Here is a 19,312-nt window from a genome sequence, read left to right as displayed (position 1 = left end):
AAAAGAGAAGGTTCCCACTAAAATAACTAATATCCAACACAACTACAAACATGATAAAAGAAACAGAGTCTCACTCCTGCTGCTGCTGCTCATCCATGACATAATCCTCATCTCCACCACCACCCGAGGTGTCTGCTCCTGACGCACACAAGGCCGCATCACCACCGGCTCCAGCATCTGGTCTCACGTACCAAGGGGTCAAGCTGTCGTAAGGGTATAACTGAGGTGCTCCCCGTGTGGACATATCCACCCCGTAGGAGTGAAAAACCCCACTGTAATCCCCGACTCCCCTCCACCAAACCGGATGTGGTCCCGAGGTCCCAATACCCTGAGTGTATGCCATCTCATGCATGTTCCGGAGCGTCAAAGTAGAGGACACTCTCTCGGCCAGGTAGCTCTCACGCGTCTCCGGGGTATCAAGAAAAGGGTAACTAGGAAACGGGTACTCTGGTGGTGCTGCCGGCTGTGGCTGTGTCTCAGCCATCCTCTCCCTCACTCTGCGCGACCCTCTCCCTATCCTGGGTCGATCCTCCTCAGCTCTCATGTTCTCCCCCTTCCTCGGCTCAGGCATGACTCGGAGGATCTCCGGGTCGATGAAGTACGTCTGCCTCGCAGGACGTGCATCCTCATCCCCCTCCTCATCAGAATCGGCAGCTACCACGGCCTCGGGTAAAGGGTATGTCGGTGGGATGTGCTCAGGAGCTGGTATCTTCATCCAACTCATGCCCCACACCCTCCATGCTAAACTACCGTCCTCCAAAGTTCTCAACCATTTCAGGTCGAGGAAGTAAGCTCTGTCCATGGTAGGTACCGGGGTGGCCAAAGGGATGTACTCCGAGGAAGCCACAAAAGAAGTTAGCTTCTCAGCTAAACGTGTGGCAATAGCACCACAACTCAGAATCCTAGTGCCAGAGGAGGCCATCAAAGTAAGGCTGGCACACACCATAGCGGGAGCACTAAAGGTCACTCTCTCAGTCCGCTCAGGGTTGAGGTACGCCATCAGATGCATCAACTCATGCGAGTTCAATTTACTCATATCAGATCTCTCGTAGAGGAGACACGACACAGCACGAAGGAAGATCTTTAAAGTGACATGTTGCACATCATTGATCAACATGTTACTAGCAATGGGAGCTGATTTTCCGGTGATACAAGGCATAAGACTGCAAACCCCACACTCAGTCGGTATGTCACGAAGGGCTCCCTTGGGAGGCTTAGCAAAGCCAAGGTGAGAGGCAAACATGTCCATGGTCAAGGCAAAACTGGTGTTCATGAGGCGGAACTGCACAGTTTGTTCCACCGGCTCGTATTTAAACGAGCTCATGAACTCAAGGGTCAGAAAGGCATACGAATGCTTTCGTAGGCGGTATAGTCCGGTGAATCCCAAGGTCTCAAAGATGTGTCGGACATCAGTCTCAATACCCACATCATCTAAGAGGGTCGTGTCAACACAGCGGGTCGGTCTCATCTTACGGGACTGTAAGGCCACAAAATTCTTTCTTTGGTTGAAATCCACGAATACCACGGACGGGTATTCAGGTACAGTAGGTACTACCGGTCCACTTCCCTCCCCAACTTCAAGCTCAGAAGCCCTACCCCTCTTACTCTGTCTGGTTCCTAGGTTCAGTCTCGGCAACTGTTTCAGCATACAAATTTAAATATACCACCATATATACACTAAAACGTACAAAGTACAAAAATTTGATCATAAAAGAATCATCTACGTACACACTATCACCAACAATTCCCAAAATTACAAGCAAATTTTCCAATTCTTATAGCTCAGACGATCTCTACATCTGTGAAAATTTTACATATTTATCATGAATTCACTTAACCACTACTACTTTTGGGACTCAAACCTTCAAAACATATTCATATACAACCCAAATTTGCAATTATATGAGACGAATTTCAGTTTGGGGCAATTTTAAAACGGAGTTTTAAGACAAATTTTGGGGTGCAAATCACAAAAATTGACTCCATACATAATATATACAACATACATTACTCAATTTTCATCCTTTTATATGCAATAGATAAACAAAAATCGATTTAATCTCTCAAACCCTAGAAATTTCGAGTCATAAGACCCCCTTTTTTATTCGATTTTTGGCACAACTAACCTCAATAATCAACAAATTGAAGCAACTACAGCATATGACAACAATTACAACCAAGATTTGGCATATATAGATCAATTTTCCAACAAATGTTTAACATCCTATATGATACTAACCAATTAAAGACATCAAATTAGAGAGAGCATTCATACCTTGAGCAATTAGGAAGTAGAAAGGACAAATTCAAGCAAGAAAATTACTAGATTGAAGCACCACAAGTTAGCAAGCAACAAGGATTTGAGAGGAAAACAATTAAGGTTTGCGGAAATAGAAGAGAAAGTAAGGGAATGAACAAAAGAAAGGGTTTTGAACCCGCGTATGTGCTGGTACTGTAGCACTTACTCGATCGAGTAAGTAAGGTACTCGATCGAGTTGCCTCTACTCGATCGAGTAGGAGCTACTCAGTCGAGTAGGAAATTCCTACTTCCTCGACGTTATAGCTTCCTAACTAGATCGAATGACGTCTACTCGGTCTAGTAGGCACTCACACTCGGTCAAGCAAGGTTAGGTACACGGTCGGAATTACGAGATTAAGAACGAGGTCAAGGTTACGGGTTTAAGTAACGGTTCCTGCAAAACAACAATGCGTGTCGATTCCAAAATAAATTCGGGAATCGTCACAGATTATTACATTCATTCTCACGCACTATCACTACTTATATGCAATACAACGATTTCATTCGACCAAAGTAATATCACTTCATTGTACAATGGCGTTACGAAATTAATTGACTACACTATTAGCTTTCTCATGCATGCATGCAACATATTATTTCACTTCCAATCTTTCGTCTACAACTTCATTAATAAAACTTATACTCATATTACTCTAAGCACTCATCCAACTTCAAGCTCTTATGTATCATCCGAGTCTACTAGAAATCTAACTATGCCTCAACATACGCAAATTAGTTTACTCAAATTAATCATGTCACAAGCGGAAGCTTTCAACCAAACATATGTCGCATTCATCCATTATTATTTTGGTAATTATCATCACGAATCCACAACTCTTTAATTATTATTATTACTGCTTATAAGACTTATAAACTCTTATACGAACTACTATTACCAACTATTTGATGCAAACACGACCATTACCACATTCTATACGCTATCCCGCACTTCTACTCTTTTCACACACACTCCTATTCGTGTACCAACTTCCACGTTTTTCATTATCATCACACACATATTAACTCCAACAGAAACTTCATCATAAACGATTCTAGCATAACCATTATACACATTAGACACATAATTACCGACTCAACATCCTCATACCCAGTGACTGGCTTAAGCATAATGGGGGCCATGATTTTGAAATGAGGGCGCCTACTCACCCAAAATCTAGCATCAGCTGGGGCTCCCAATATACATACACCAGGTTCATTTTATTAGACTCACTACGTTCATTAGGCTCATTTGTTACAGGTTCCAAAATCGTCGCTCTGATACCACTTTGTAACACCCCATAAACCAAGGAGCCTTAACAAGACTTTCCCTAGCATATAAAGGTGTTATCATCTCGGTTGCCTGAGGAAAGTAATCATCAAAAGTCGATAAAAGAACATTTATAATCATTTTACAAGTGATATAACCAAAACTACTGATACAAATAATACATCTCGTCAATACTATATAAAGTACTTCTGTCATTACTCGTGAAGGCTCATCCCGCCAAGACTCCAGCTACCATCCAAGACAACACCTGCTAAGACTGACTGCTCACCATAGGGGATCACGGCAGACACAACAGAGACAAACAAGAAACAACCACACAAGGTCAGTAACTGAAGAAACACACTAACCACTGGCATAACAATACAGAAACAACAATAACACACAAGCCACATCTCCTCCAATCAATCATCGTCACCGACTGTCCACTGGACCAGCCTTGCCAGTAGGGGACCGCAACCGTACCCACCAAATCCCCGCTCATCATACCGAGCGATAAACCATGTCCCATTAATGTGCACATCCCCTCCCGTGGCGGGTTCCACGGAGGGCGAAACTAGGGCGTAAAGCCACTCCCGCAAGTGACTTCACTCAGCCGAGGACGCACCTCGAGAACCACAAAGAATCAGTCACAAACAGCTGCACCACAACAACAACAACAATAACAACAACAACAACAACAACAACAACAACAACAACAACAACAACCAACACCCTAAACAACCAACGGAAACTGAGTAGTCGAACCTACCTTTAGCCAATCGTAGCGATTCCTTGTTCAACCACATGACATCAACCAAGCAAGCAAAAACCCTATACAAACAGCATAAACACCTATTACTACTACCACAACCCTACAAGGAACAACAACGACAAAGATGATGATGATGACATACCTACACACCGTATATCGATGTCAAGACCGCTACCCGACTCAAGCAACCTATCCCCAAGGCACAAGCATCCTCAAAGACTCCCATGGAAGGAATTGAGGTGAAAGGAAGGAGGGAGGCGACATCTAGGTCTGAAAAAAAGAGGCGGAAATGATTTGCAGTTCTATCAAAACACGATTATAAACCCTCGCTGGAAAGACACTACTCGATCGAGTAACCAACCTACTTGATTGAGTGGCCCCTACTCGATCGAGTAACCAAGCTACTCGATCGAGTAGCCTCTACTCTATCGAGTACCACTCATCCCCAAAGTATAACAAGACACAAAGCATCTCTTACACGCATTCCTAAAGGCTCTCACATGGCCCCAAGGTCGGTCAACGTTGGTCAAAGGATCCCTAAAAGGCCGGGTATTACAGTCTCGTGTTGTGATAGACCTTGGAATGAGTGGTACTCGATCTAGTCGAGGCTACTCGATCGAGCAGCTTGGGTAATCGATCGAGTATGGGCCACTCGATCGAGTGAGTTGGTCACTCGATCGAGTAGCGTCTTTTCAGCGAGGGTTTATAATCGTGTTTTGATAGAATCGTAAATTATTTCCGCCTCCATCCTTCAGACCTAGATGTCGCCTTACCTCATTTCCTTCACCATAATTCCTTCCATGGGAGCCTTTGAGGATGCTTGTGCCTTGGGGGTAGGTTGCTTGAGTCGGGTAGCGGTCTTGACGCCAATATGCGATGCGCAGGTATGTCATTATCATCATCATCTTTGTCGTTGTTGTTTCTTGTAGGGTGGTAGCGATAGTAATAAGTGTTTGCACTGTTTGTATAGGGGTTTTGCTTGCTTATTTGATGTCATGTGATTGATCAAGGAATCCCTGCGGTTGGCTAAAGGTAGGTTCGCCTACTCAGTTTCTGTTGGTTGTTTAGTGTGTCAGTTGTTGTGTTGATTGTAGTGTTAGGGTGGTTGATTGATTATGGTAATCGCTTGGTGTTGTGTTATTTCGTTTGTTGTTGTTGTGGTGCAGCTGATTGTGAATGATTGTCTATGGTTCTCGAGGTGCGTCCTCGGCTGAGTGGAGTCACTTGCGGGAGTGGCTTCACGCCCTAGTTTCGCCCTCCGTGGAACCCGCCACGGGAGGGTATGTGCACATTAATGGTACAGGGTTGTCGCTCAGTATGATGAGCGGGGCTTAGGTGGGAATGGCTACGGTCCCCCACTAGCAGGGCTGGTCCAGTGGACAGTCGGTGACGGTGATTGATCGGAGATGTGGTGTGTGTATGTGTTTTGTGTACTTGTGTAGTGTTTGTGGTTGTTGATGTGTTGCCTCAGTTACTGACCTTGTGTGGCTTTGTCTCTTGTTTGTTCTGTTGTGTCTGTCGTGATCCCTTATGGTGAGCAGTCGGTCTTTCAGGTGAGGTCTTGGATGATAGTTGGAGTCTTGACGGGGATGGGTCTTTCGCAAGTTACGTCAGAGATAGTACACATAAGGATGTTGAGTTGTATCTTTTGTATCAATAGTTTTGGTTAGATCACTTGTAATAAATATAAATATTCTTCGATCGACTTTTGACTATTGCTTTCCTTGGGTAGCCGAGATGGTAACGCCTTTATATGCTAGGGAAGGTCTTGTTAAGGCTCCTTGGTATATGGGGGTGTTACAATAGCGCGGTTTAAGTGCCAACGACACAAAACGTGAGGAGTGCTCGGATAAACGGACTCAAGAGCGGCGATCAAACCCAACTCCCGATCAGTGACAATGGCATAAACAGATGCACCCGTTCACTCGAGAATCTCTCCTAATATCTCCAACATCCACCCGTAATCGTCTTCCGACTCTGACAGAAGGAGCACCGCAGCAATTAAGAAGGAAGAACCACACGGTGTTACACCAACAATCTCAACAAGAGCAATTTTGTAAACATTGGTCTTGTACGTCGAGTCAATAAGAACCACATGCGGATAAGCACGGAAGAGTTTAACGACTTCTGGATGAGATAGACATAAAAACATGACTGAGCTCCTTTGTCTCGGGATCTGATTTGTGCCATTCCACATACTTAGCAGCAACGGCTAGAGCCAACATTTGTTTAGCGGTATTCCGGGTTCCTCTAATTTCACGCCGAACCTTGTTTGCCACGCTATAAATTTGGGCGCTTGTAGGTTGGGGTTTATAAGGGGTTCTTTGATGAAGACCATTTTTAATATCTCTCGGGGGAACCGATGCCCAAACTTGTTGCCTCACGAACTCTTTTCTAATATCTCTCGGGGGAATCGATGCCCGAACTTGTTGCCTCACGAACTCTTTCTCTTCTGCATCCACACCCGCAAAATGCCTATCACCGTCTTTGTACTTTACTACTTGGTGGTTGTGATATACACCGGTCTCCGAGGTCAAAATGTTCCAAATAATCAACTCCTTCCCATTTATATCATTAGCCCGGTTCTCCACGGCTCGAACCCGGAACAAACACCCACACTTAGACGTCCCTTTCTTCTTAGGCTTGTCGGGAATATAGGCATCGATCTTCTTTCTTGTTCGCCCGTACCTTGAACAACGAAAGTATGAACCCTGCAACTCGGGTTGTTTACGATTTTTGGACTCATTTGATGCTTTTACTAAGGCAAACCCGTTATCAAACGCTATTTTCCGAGCCCAGTCAAACGCCTCATCCCGACTCGCAAAACATGTTACCGTCTCAAATAGGTGGTTGTAATTAACACCGTTTTCATCAAAAACCTCAAGTGAATCCTGTTAACACGCAAAATTAATAATGATTAGATGCTAAAATATGTAAAACGACCTAAATATACGAAAATAACTAAATAAAAAGACGAATAATAACCAATTTAATAGTCTGATCCATGAATGGACTATGAGTATTCACGTCCAGCACCAAGCCAGGCGTGAATAGTAGAGGTCCTCGCCAACAATAGACGTTGAATCCATCATCTCTGCCCATAGAGGATGAGAACATTCATCGTCCAGTATGGTATGGACGTGCAAATTCATGGTCCTGGACCATGCAAGACGTCTATGTTCATCGTCCTTGTCCATATGAGACGTTGAGTATTGTCGTCCATGACCAAAGAGGACTATGATTATTCACATCTCCTGCCATGCAGGACTATAAATATGTACGTCCTTGTCCATGCAGGACTGTGAATTTGTAAGTCTAAGGATTGACGACAAACAAATTTAGGACGACTATAGGACGTGTTCGATTCATGTGTTGATAAGGTAAGCTAATTCTAACGATCCAATTAAGACTATTTCGATTCAAACTAATACCATTCATATCAAGCTAACATGTAATTCGATTATCAATCTACTTCATACTAATTCGATTGAAACGAGCAAAAGAGTAATTAGTTAATTACTTACCGATGAATCGTTGTTAGCGTTTGACGTAGATTCTTCGTTGTTCGACATGGATGAACATGTAATTCGGTTATGGTTTTTTTTTATTAATCCGGTCCGGTTTATTTGGGAGAGTTTGGGAGAGAATAGGGTAGAGAGAGGGAGAGGAAGAGGTAGAGAGTGTCTTTTTTAAAAAAAAAAAAAACGTCGACGATTTGTTATAAAACGTCACAGCCCTCGAGAAAAAATTGTAAAGCGGGCTAGGTCAATCATAAACGAGAACGAAAGTTGCCCCTCAAAAGCCGAGTTTACTATAGTTTAAGGATCTAAAATTTCTACTTTTGGAGGTTTAAGGACCCAAACAATTATTAAGGAATTATAAGGACCTGGAATTAACTCCGTTACAAAATATGTCAAAGTGTGCATCAATATTTACACATGTACGTACACGTGTATATACCAAGTAAATAGAAATTAATAGCCCAAAAGTAACATAGAAGTAGACATGTCAGACGGGTTGGGTGGGTCGGGTCCCGGATCGGGTTATACGGATCGGATTAGGAAACGGGTTAGGTTATATGGGTCGCGGATCGGGTTAGGGTCAGAATACAGGTCAAGAAATAATTTCTAACGCCTTTCTTTAGCGAATTTTTTAATCAAAAAAATATTTTTTTAAAAATGTAAAACCCAATTTAAAATTAATATTTTAATCTATTCAATGTTTACGTTAATTATATTGGCATAATTATTAAAATAATTTTTTAATAATTATTTTATTATTAAATATATAAAAGTTATATAAAATTGAGTTTTTAATTGTATTTGTAATTTTAAGTAATAAAAAAAAATTAGCTATTTTTTCAAATATAATATATAAATATTAATATTTTAATAAAATTCTTGATTTATCTTTGATCTAACGGGTCGACCCGTTCGGGTCGGGTCTCGACCCTAAAATAACGGGTCATTTCGGGTTCACGTCAAACAGGTTGCCGGGTCGAAATTTTTGGATCTTGACCGTGGAAAATTGGTCGGATTGGGTCAAATCGGGCTTGCAGATCGAGTCAGAATTTGACATGTTTCCATAGAAGGCAAAGCTCATATCACTTCGTACCATTATTCCAGCATGAAATACCTCAATTCATCGCAAAGGAATAATGCTTTGATTAAATCTCACCCTTTTTATAAGGTAAGGTATGTGATTAAATCTCATACTTCTTAAACATATCTTGATTAAATCTCATGACAAAGATAGAATCATAGAAGAAATGATTTTTAGAAGAATAATCAAGCTCGAAGTATAAACCTTTTTCGGAAATTTGGTCGATTATGCAGCGGTTTGGTGAACAGTGGACATACATTCTACAACACTTTGCTGATGTTTTTTTGTCGATATCTGATACGATTGAAATTAAGACGGAGATTAAAAAAGGATATAGAAATGCGATTATTCAATCAAAGTTTGATAGGTCATCCAATTTAATAGAATTGCGATGTAATTAACACATGGATTCTATTAGCCAAATGAGATAAATCTCATACATTCATTCATAAGATTCTTTCACAAGTTTATGACGAATATTGCCGTCACAAATACGTAGAAACAAACCCATAATGTAAACTTTTTGGTGGAAAATGTGTAATAATCTTAGCGGTTTGGAGAGACCATACTCCATTGTGTATGTAACGGAAAAATGGATGGAAAGTTCATTCTAGGTCCTTAAAGCCATGCTTTAATATTTCAGGTCCTTAAACAGTTAAACCTACTCTTTTCAATATTTTGGGTCCTTGTAGTATGATCCGGACTGCCTCAACAGCCCATAGCCTGAATTTTTGGTGCATCTAGTCAGTTTTCTGCATTTATTTATTTAAAAGCACATCTCTCACAAACCCTAATTATTTCCCACAGATAGCGGAGCCTGATTTTCACCAAGAACTTCATCCATTAATCAAAAGGTAATTTAGGTTCCATCTATGAATTAAGATTTTTAATTCATTAATTAATTTGTTGTTGATTTGATTGCTCACATCCACAAAATCTGCCAGTAAACTGCTTGTTTGCGTTCTTCAGAGCGTTCATCGGTTTATGATTAGAATAAATCTTGGATTTTGAGAAACAGTGATCTTTGTATTTCAATTAGCGTATTAGTTTTGTCAAGTTGGGTGGTCTTCTTAATTCCCTTGTGTTTTTATCAAACTGAGTTAATATAAGATTGTGATACTCTTGTTCCGGAAATTCATTTGCTTATATGATTTTCAGTTCCTTAATCTACAGTGATAATGGCGTCAGAAGATAGCATCAACGATGTTCCTGAGGTAATTAATTATTTCTCCTCGTTGTGTTTTTAATTTGTTTCTTCCAAATTAAGTTGTTTGATTTTGGTTTGATGTTTAACGCTTAGCGTAAGTTGTTATCGATTTCACCCTAAAGCTTTGGCTTTAAACATGATTTTATTGTAGATAATGTAATCAATCATTGTCGATTTGTTAACTAGTTTAATGTATTATTGAATAAGGTGACATTCGGAAAGTTGAATCTTATCGCCTTTTCTTATGAACTATTTGGTTGGCCAGATACCTGATTATACCTTTGTTAGCTATATGAAATAGATGCTCAATTCGTCTCATCCATTTGTATACCTTTTTAATTCTTTATGACGGGTATTTTAATCAAGGTAAATGAAGGGATGGAAATAGTGCTATTAATAAGTTCTGTCAAACACCACCACCGTTGGTTAGGGATGGAAATAGTGTAGTAGGATTTTTAGTCTAATTAAACTTGTTAAGTCCTTATAAAATGCCCACTTGTTTCTTTTGTAAAATGCGTGCTATAATAATTTTAATTATAAAGATAAAAGTTGAATCGAGGGAAGGTTAGTTTTCCTCAGCCTTGTTGTGGTATACTTTGGGTATGATTGGGAGTTAACAACATTGTTGAACTGTAGACATGGATGCATATCTGCTCATTAGATTACTGGGTATTCTTTGGATGGTTGTTGATATGTTGTTGTGATACTGTGATGATTTCATCAGCTTGCTCCGTTTGACCCAACAAAGAAGAAAAAGAAGAAGAAGACTACGGTCCAAGAATTTGTTGAAGAAAGTGCTGAACCGTTGACTGATAAGATGGAGAATATGACAGGTATGAGGAGTACTTTTGAATTTCTTATTTTATAAATCTAGTTTTTGATTTATATTACTGAAAAAAACAAGGTAGAATTTTTAAATTTGATTTATTTGAAATTGACATTGATAAAACATGAGAAACTTACTTTTAAAGAAGCATGGTATATTGGTATCTATTATACTCATCTTGTCATCTTGCTGACTTTTAACATTCGTAGTTGCTGATGGAGTGGAAACATCATTTGCTGGTTTGAAAAAGAAGAAAAAGAAACCTGTAAGCTTCTTTGAACACTTAATCTTCATTATGTTACTGTGTATCTGTGCTTCAGGGTTTTATAGTACTTGGTTTTCACTTGTAGGTTGATCCTAATATGTTCAGTGCCGATGTTGTGGAAGGAGTAGAGGAGAAGGAAGGTAAACAATTATGACCTGTGGAATGAGTCTTATTTCATTTACTATTGGTTTGAATATGAATCTAAACTGATTTAATGTTATTTCTTTACATTGCTTTCTTCAGACGATATTGGGGAAGATGACGAAGGAGATGAAGAAGATCTGTTGCAGCAACAGCCACGCTATCCTTGGGAAGGGTCCGACAGAGATTATCTGTACGAAGAGGTAGGTTAGTTTTTTTGCCTGAGTTTTTTTTATATAATCTCTGTGTTTGTTTAAGATCTCTGGACTTTCTGTATGACATAATCATTCTGCATGCTACGCGATTGGGTTAAGGAATTTGCTTGTTTCTTGTGCATTGACTTCTTTACATTGTTGACTTGTTGTTAGTCATGTGTGAATAGCTCAAAAGCTTTTTGGAGAGATTGCTTTGTTTTATGCTGAGTAAAATGACAACACAAGCAGTGTAATTGGAAGCATCAGTTTCACTTCATCAAGAGAGAGAGTACATGTTTGTGTGAATCTGATTGCTTGTCATAGATTTGAATGCATCGAAGTAAAATGGCTGTATTTGCTGTCCCACTATTTGTTCTATATTATGTTATCTTTTCTTATTTCAGTGCTACGTGTACATAAAATGCTAATGTGAAGCTGAATAACTTTTTAGTTTTACTGTTTATGTAAGTATATTTTTGATATAGCAGTCATTAATATTATTCACGTTTGGTTGATCCGAGCAGCTTTTAGGAAGGGTGTTCAATATCCTTCGTGAGAATAATCCTGAACTTGCTGGAGACCGACGCAGGACAGTTATGAGGCCACCTCAGGTGATGCGTGAGGGAACGAAAAAGACCGTCTTCGCAAACTTCACTGATCTTTGCAAAATGTGAGTTTCATAATCTTTGTTTCTTTATGTATGCTTGCTTCTGAATGACTCTTTGTTTCTTAATATATGCAGCGTTACGGTACCTGTTAAAACCTCAAGATTCTTTAAACCCGTAGATGAATGTAAAATAGGGCAGTGTTGTCAATGTCTGTGATGTGAATGATATTTTTCTAGAAATCAGAACAAGAAATAGTGTTTGATATTGTGACCTTGTCTTTCCGTACTACTTTTTTTGAAGAACCACATTATTGTGACCTATGTTACCCCAACTCTCCGACACGAATGTCATGTCTGACTTGTGTTGAGTGTCGGATACGGCTATTTTGTGCGTTTTTTTTGAATTTTTTTGGTCTAAAGTATCGAAGTGCCGTGTCGTTACACGGACTGGTAGGTGTAGGACACGCGACGCGGCAACTAAGTGAAATGTCGGAGTAAAATAGATTGTGACACACATCTTTTGCTGATTGAAGGGTTGAAGTTTGTTACCCATTTAATATTAAACTGCGCAAGCTGTTATTTTTATTTTCTTCAAGCTCCAACACTCGATCTTTTTTTCTTCTCCAATCGTCTTTAGTTCTGAATGATGTAAATATGAGCGAAATGTACTTTGTTACTACTTTCAGGATGCATAGGCAACCAGAGCATGTGATGGCCTTTCTACTTGCTGAACTGGGAACAAGTGGCTCATTGGATGGACAACAACGATTGGTTATTAAGGGAAGATTTGCTCCTAAAAATTTTGAGGGGATACTGAGAAGATATGTCAGTAAGTACCTGTTCTATTTGATTCTTTGTTTGGGCTATCAATGTGCTAAGGTTTGCTACCGTGCTCAGTGAATTGTCTTAAAAATATAAGCTTTGTTTGTGTCACTCTCTTGTTTTATTTTTTTTTAAAAATAAAATACACTTTCAGAAAACTGAAATGAGTGGTTTGTGTTTTTGGCTTTCACTTTTCCCAAGTACCATGAATGTTTACCTTAAAATTTTGTTATCATACAGTTTTAACTGACCCATAAAGAGAAAGATACAAAACTGCATCAATGATACAATCACCCCATTGCATCGAAGAGTAAATTGCAGTGTTCTACTCCATCGAGTTACCTTTCCCTCTCTTTTTCCTTGGTATCCTTGAGTAATTTTTGAGGTCAAGGCTTTAATGTTCTTGTTGCTGCCTACTTCGTTCGTGCGTTTTTTGAATTTGGTAATAATTGATTTAATGCAGTCTTCTAAGTACTAGCTGAAACATAAAAAGTCCACCGTAGTATGAATGATTTTCTTTTATTTTCTGCAATTTTATTTTTTATCATTTTTTTTCTGCATATTAAGTACGAAGAGTAGTAGTTAGGGAATACACCCTGATTTTTTTGGATTTTGTTCATAATCAATCATAATTTTTAGTTTATTAGATATTTTATTATTGTGTAGAGCTAATGTTTTTTTTTTGTTTAGATGAATATGTTATCTGCAATGGGTGCAAAAGCTCGGACACAATTCTTTCCAAGGAAAATCGGCTACTATTTCTCAGATGCGAACAGGTAATTGATTGTTACACACTATTTTTTCCCTATGTTAATTAGTGTGCAAATGCAATCCTTGCATGAGATTATTTTCCGTCAAGTGTTGTTTCAATGAACCTATAGGTTGTGCCTTGGTCTACTAGGTTTTTAATGCACCTAGAGTTTCTGCTATTGATAATTTTTTAGGTTTACGTTTTGTGTATTGTTTCTTAATTTGTCGTACTTTATGTGAGCTTGTTGATTATGGTACAATCTTAGTGTTAAAAAGCGCACCTCCCGTGCGCACTGTGGTAAGGCGTAGTGATACTATAGTAAAAGCGCCTCGGCGCCCCTTAAATGCATTTTAAGGAAAATGCACATGACTATTCAATTTCCATATGTTGTAATTCCTTTAATATGCCTCTTCTGAACTCCAATATCCCGACCTCTTACCTTTTTATATGTTGGCCCTCTTTTTTACAAAGAAATATAGTTGTAGTAAATTTTGTTTTAAAAGTGCATGAGCCATGAGGTCCACATCTTCGTTTTCCTATCTTATCACCATGGACCCTCACTGTCCCTGTTCATCTTGCGCCTTTTAAAACTAAGGGTGCGTGTTTTTTTTAGTGGAGGATGTATTTATTAGAAGGGTATAAGTGGCCGGTATTTCTGCTCTTCAATGTACACCGTAGTGATGTGTTTCTGCTTTCGACAATATTTTTTGTGATCCTGCCGCCATTTAATTGCCCCGTGTGTGTCTTCACAAATTTTCTTAAATGCCCTTGTGCAACTTTCTTCTTCCTTTCTTTTCAACTCTGGATTATACTCCGTACAACATTAAGGAGAGTAGAGGGCATCAGTCTACTGTAAATTTGGCCATATGTGTTGATATTAATGAGTAACACTTTTGGTTTGACACGAGGGATCATGGGAAACACTTGTGTTTGTTTTCCTTTGTAAAGGCCTATGATGACTTTTGAAATATTTGCCTACATTGGATGAACTACAAAATGATATGTAACATATTTGTGTCTGAGGCCTATTTGTTTTATTTGCCATAATGAATAACTGCTCCAATCCCTTTAATGTGAACGCAGAATGAATGCTTATCTTTTGCATTTTTTCCTTGAAAATCAAACTCTAAACAAGTTAATTTTCAATTAGGGGATGTTTTGTTTGCACAAGGGAAAATGAATGGAATCTTCAAGGAAAAAGGAAAGGGATTACCCCTGTCATCCTACTATGTTTGATTGGAAGTTAAGAAGAATGAATCATCACCCTTAACACCAACCCACACCACATCCACCTCCTACGCCACCGCCAATACCATGAACCACCTTCATCCACACCGCCACTATCACCAGCCACCAAGCCACAGTCCACTCACTGGTGCTGGCGCTTCTCCCATTTGCATCTCTTGTCGAAAACCACTTAATCCAAACCCCAACCATACCGCCCCTAATCAATTCTTCCGTTTCCCGATTACCTCCAACCATACATCCCCTTAACTTGTCCTAAAAATTGATTAGCGACACATCAGTTTAAACTTTTATTTTTGCTGCTGTAATTGAATTTTTGGTCAAACCTCCTTATCCTTACTGTGATGAGTACCTGCCTGTCGTTATCTTCTCTTTCTCAAAAACCAAATATCCTCCATAATAGACAAGATATAGAAAATCATATATTCTTTTAGGTCAGATGTTTTACTGCATTTGTAATCTACATCTTACTTAAATCTCATATTTTTTGCTTTTTAGCCCTTCTAATGCTGTGTTAAAATTTTTTTAGTTTTAAGTTTTAACTAGAAAGCCTGTGATGAGAAACTTTTGCCTACATTGTATGAGTTCACAGTGATAAGTAACATAAAATATCTGAGGCTGCCTTTTTATTGTATGGCTTTAAACTCATTCCCATGCATGAGTATTTTTGTTTTTTTTATTAAAGGTTGTATACACATCTTGATTTTGTGTATTATAAACTTTGTTGTCAATTATTAAATAATGTTTGGTTTATTTAATCAGGAGGCCAATGATGAGAAACTTTTTGCCTACATTGTTTGACTCAAAGATGATAGGAATAGAATCAATAGATTTTACTGAGGCCTTCTTTATGTTTTCGTCAAAAGTGGGTTCAATTTTTTGATGTCCACTTCTAAATGACTGCTATACTCATTCTTGATTTTTGGTTCATTTCATTTTTGGAAAACATTTTCTTGACTACAAATTGGGTTGTGGCTACACAAGTTCCGTGCATAATATTTTCTAGTTAACTTTGACTGAGGCCTTCTTGATGTGTGTGCCATGTGTGCTCATTTGTGGGCTAATGGTTTGGTATTGATTCACGGCTTTTCTGTGTGAAATATTTACCGCTGTAGAATTCGGATCTGGCTACAGAACTTGTACAGTTTTGCAAGTTTTGTGTTCAATGTAGTTTTTTTCTGACAAATCATTACTACCAGGATTTAAAAGTTCATAAATTAATTTCGGCATTTTGTGTAGTTGTTCGACAATAATCTTGATATTTTACGCTTGGTCAAACTTCGTTCTCTATGTTACATGATTCTCTATGTTTTGAGAGGCCAATGATGACTATCTTTTGTCTACATTGTATGATTAACGATGATATGGAACAATATTATCTGAGGCCTGCTTGAAATGTTTATCATGATGGGATCACTTTGAATATACTTTGCCGAGAGACATTATGTTATCAAACTGTTCGAAACGCTTTCATGATAATTGAGCATTAGTAGTACCAACTTCTTTTGTGGGTTGTTCAGTTACTGAACAACTCTATTTATTAGTTAACTTCAATCAGAAAACCTAGATATATCGTGGAAATTTCATTTTTATTAAGGTTGAGTTCATTTTTTCCAGTTAATGGTTACTGTATCCTCTGAAGTATCTGTTTAATATTGATAATTTGCTATTATGAGTAACTGAGTATTTTTTTTTCTGCAACAGTGTGGTTCGGGACGTTCTGTGGCTCCAATCAAAACTGGTTTTGTTGCTCGTGTTGGACGAAGGAGCGCTGCTTGAGGTGCTGGTTTGCTCTTGGCGGTATTACAAGAGAAACACTTGCAAGCATCCTCAACTCGTCTTGTTACGACTTATGATGAATAAATCCTTGTTTTGTGTTATCTTGTATCGTTGTATAAATGGTGATTTGGGAGATACCTCTTACATTGTTTTCCTTTTACAAATCTTGATATGGATGTTAAATACGTAATACTAGTACCCTTTGGTTATAGATTATCAGCTGCTTGGTGCGATTTTCATCATAGATTTCCTCTCAGTTGTTTAAAGGGTTCAATCAACCCCTTTTAAATTGTCATTTACAGAAGGTTTTGTCAATGTATGTTATCAACTCGACCCCTTTGGTTTTAAGTTAACCAGGGATCTTGGTTTCAAGTCTTCAGAAAAAAATAGTGTTAAAAATTCATTGGAGTTTACCATCTTGGTTCAATTCGACTTGAACCTTGATTTAGCCAGGTTAAGGACACACGAAAAAATGTCATTGACTTGCGTTTTGGGAGCAAATATCTGGGCATAATATTAGATTTCCGCACTTTTTACACTTGGTTGCTTGCCTAACCTAGTGTTGAGATATGTAGCTAGATCTGTCAAAATTTGACCCAACCCGTAAAATCGACTCAACCCGTTTCTTTTCCAGGGACAAGACCCAAAAATCTTGAGCCGCAACCTGTTTGATCGAACCCTAAATACAGCGTTATTGTAACAATCCTTAATTTTATCTAATCAGGAACTAAAAGTTGTAACAAACCACATTTTCTTAAAATTTATTCACAAATTACTCCTAGTTTTGCATTTATGAGTTAAAGTCGCCCGCAAAATTCGCGGTTGAATTATCAAATTTTGAGGTTATTGCGATTTACGACCACATTTTTAATTGGTATTGTCCCGTGTTTAGTAAGATTAGGCCATGACAATCCATAGAACATGATTGAACTGAGATTTGATAGAACGTAATTGATCATTAGTCATAACGCTAAAAAAATGTCTCGTGATAAGGGATAACTTTGTTAGAAAAGCTGGGAACAAAAATTCCTCGCGCCCCCCTCCCCCCCCGAAAGAATCCGCCATTGAGCTTTATATGGCTTTTAATCTTTTATACCATGAGAGGTTCAAGTTATACAAGTAAAACAAAGGAAATCGAGTAGAAGCAAGAAGGGGGATTTACAAGTAAGATATTGGTAGTATTGAGGCCTCTTCATATATAATGAGGAGTAAGATAGCATCCTGATAGAGTCAAATAGTGTCGGCCTAATTAGGTAATTTTAGTTGAATAAACTTGTCACAAAGCCGGTTTTGAGTGTTAAATCGTTGTATTTTCCGGTGAATCCACTTTGGTTGTAATTTGGATCATTTGAACTTGTTGGTATTTACATCTCAAGGTAATTCAAGTACTTCATATTGGTAAGTTGAGATGAATGGATCATTTTGTACAAGCCGACTCACAAGTCAAACCCGAGCCACGGTCAACCAAGGTGAAGAAGGAGAGCAAAAGGTAAGCCAATGGAATAAGTTCAAAGTAAAAAAAAGTAAGCTAATGGAAGATTTGATGCCTTGGCATAGACAAACAAGAGCCAAAATGAAGAATTGAAAACTCGGTTTCACAAGAGTCAACTTCAAATGGATATATCTCGAGTTATAGAGCTCGTATCGACGCAAGGTCAATTGGAGGTGAAAGCTTGTGATCTTAGATTTCCACCAGTAGGTCACACGCCTCGTTTGTCCAGGAAACGAGGGAGATATGGCCTTCGAAAGATGTTGCTGTCAGTCTGAAGCGCAGCCTGCACAAATACGCGCAGCCCGCGCTCTGCTCGGAACATCGCAACTCTAGTTCCGTGTTTTTGGCTTTCTTGAGGGACTTAACCTAGATTCTCGTGCCTCCCTATATATATCTAGAATTTTGATATCTAAAAACACTCCTACTCTCATCTAAAAATCTATGTTTAATCTTAAGCTTGTAATAATTAAGACAAGAACTCTCTCTAATTTTATGTTAATCTTTCTTCAATTTGTGGGTTGTAACAAGATTATGGAAGGCTAAATCCTTCTTTACTCGGTGTAATTTCATTCAAAGTTCCAACCTTTGGTATTGTAAGACCCTCTAATCTCTCTTAATTTATCTAATACTCTTTCTCTGTGCTTAATTTCTTATGTTAAGTAATTGAATGTTTGGTTTGATCACCCTTGCATATTGCTTACTTGACTAGTGCAAATCCTAGAGAAATAGTTTAATCTATTTAGGATTGTTTGAAGCAAGTTTGTTGTATGTTGATTTGGTTTAAAGGATTCGTATAACAAATAGGAAAGTTTATGTCTTTTTCTCATTTGTATGGTTTAATCTCTTGAGGAAGTGATCCTAACTCCATCTTTTGGTTAAAATCTTAATGCTCATGCTTAGTCTCTTTTCATGGTTTATGACCTGTTGTCTGAGTTTGAATAGTATTATGACGCTAAAATGGGCCTTGGACGAAGGGTATCTTCATGTTAGATTGGTCATAGATTGTCTTACCTTGGTTATGCAGGTTGCCGGAGCGGAAAAGG

General features: G+C 38.7%; 1 protein-coding gene and 4 non-coding genes across 6 annotated transcripts; all 5 read left to right on the top strand.

The window, feature by feature from the left end:
• The first annotated feature begins 9,603 nt into the window (after window positions 1-9,603).
• LOC141605599 (eukaryotic translation initiation factor 2 subunit beta) lies at window positions 9,604-17,019 on the top strand. Of its 2 annotated transcripts, none has more exons than XM_074424436.1 (10): window positions 9,604-9,794; window positions 10,099-10,154; window positions 10,872-10,980; window positions 11,183-11,238; window positions 11,324-11,378; window positions 11,482-11,582; window positions 12,098-12,243; window positions 12,867-13,009; window positions 13,693-13,778; window positions 16,703-17,019. In XM_074424436.1, the coding sequence occupies exons 2-10, from the start codon at window positions 10,119-10,121 to the stop codon at window positions 16,775-16,777; spliced, it is 807 nt and encodes a 268-aa protein (XP_074280537.1). In that variant the 5' UTR covers window positions 9,604-9,794; window positions 10,099-10,118; the 3' UTR covers window positions 16,778-17,019. The 2 variants fall into 2 exon arrangements, with proteins under 2 accessions (XP_074280537.1, XP_074280538.1); XM_074424437.1 differs by having other exon boundaries at window positions 9,616-9,794; window positions 10,114-10,154.
• Window positions 14,698-14,782, top strand: LOC141609900 (small nucleolar RNA SNORD34). Its single transcript, XR_012527803.1, has one exon. It is a non-coding gene; the product is annotated as a small nucleolar RNA SNORD34 (small nucleolar RNA).
• On the top strand, window positions 15,544-15,621 carry LOC141609899 (small nucleolar RNA SNORD34). Its single transcript, XR_012527802.1, has one exon. It is a non-coding gene; the product is annotated as a small nucleolar RNA SNORD34 (small nucleolar RNA).
• On the top strand, window positions 15,760-15,845 carry LOC141609897 (small nucleolar RNA SNORD34). Its single transcript, XR_012527801.1, has one exon. It is a non-coding gene; the product is annotated as a small nucleolar RNA SNORD34 (small nucleolar RNA).
• Window positions 16,313-16,388, top strand: LOC141609901 (small nucleolar RNA SNORD34). Its single transcript, XR_012527804.1, has one exon. It is a non-coding gene; the product is annotated as a small nucleolar RNA SNORD34 (small nucleolar RNA).
• Window positions 17,020-19,312: the final 2,293 nt, after the last annotated feature.

Source organism: Silene latifolia, chromosome 10, assembly GCF_048544455.1.
Source record: "Silene latifolia isolate original U9 population chromosome 10, ASM4854445v1, whole genome shotgun sequence".
Lineage (NCBI taxonomy): Eukaryota > Viridiplantae > Streptophyta > Magnoliopsida > Caryophyllales > Caryophyllaceae > Silene > Silene latifolia.
Note: the sequence above shows the minus strand (reverse complement) of the source record. Positions and strands in the feature narration are given on the sequence as shown.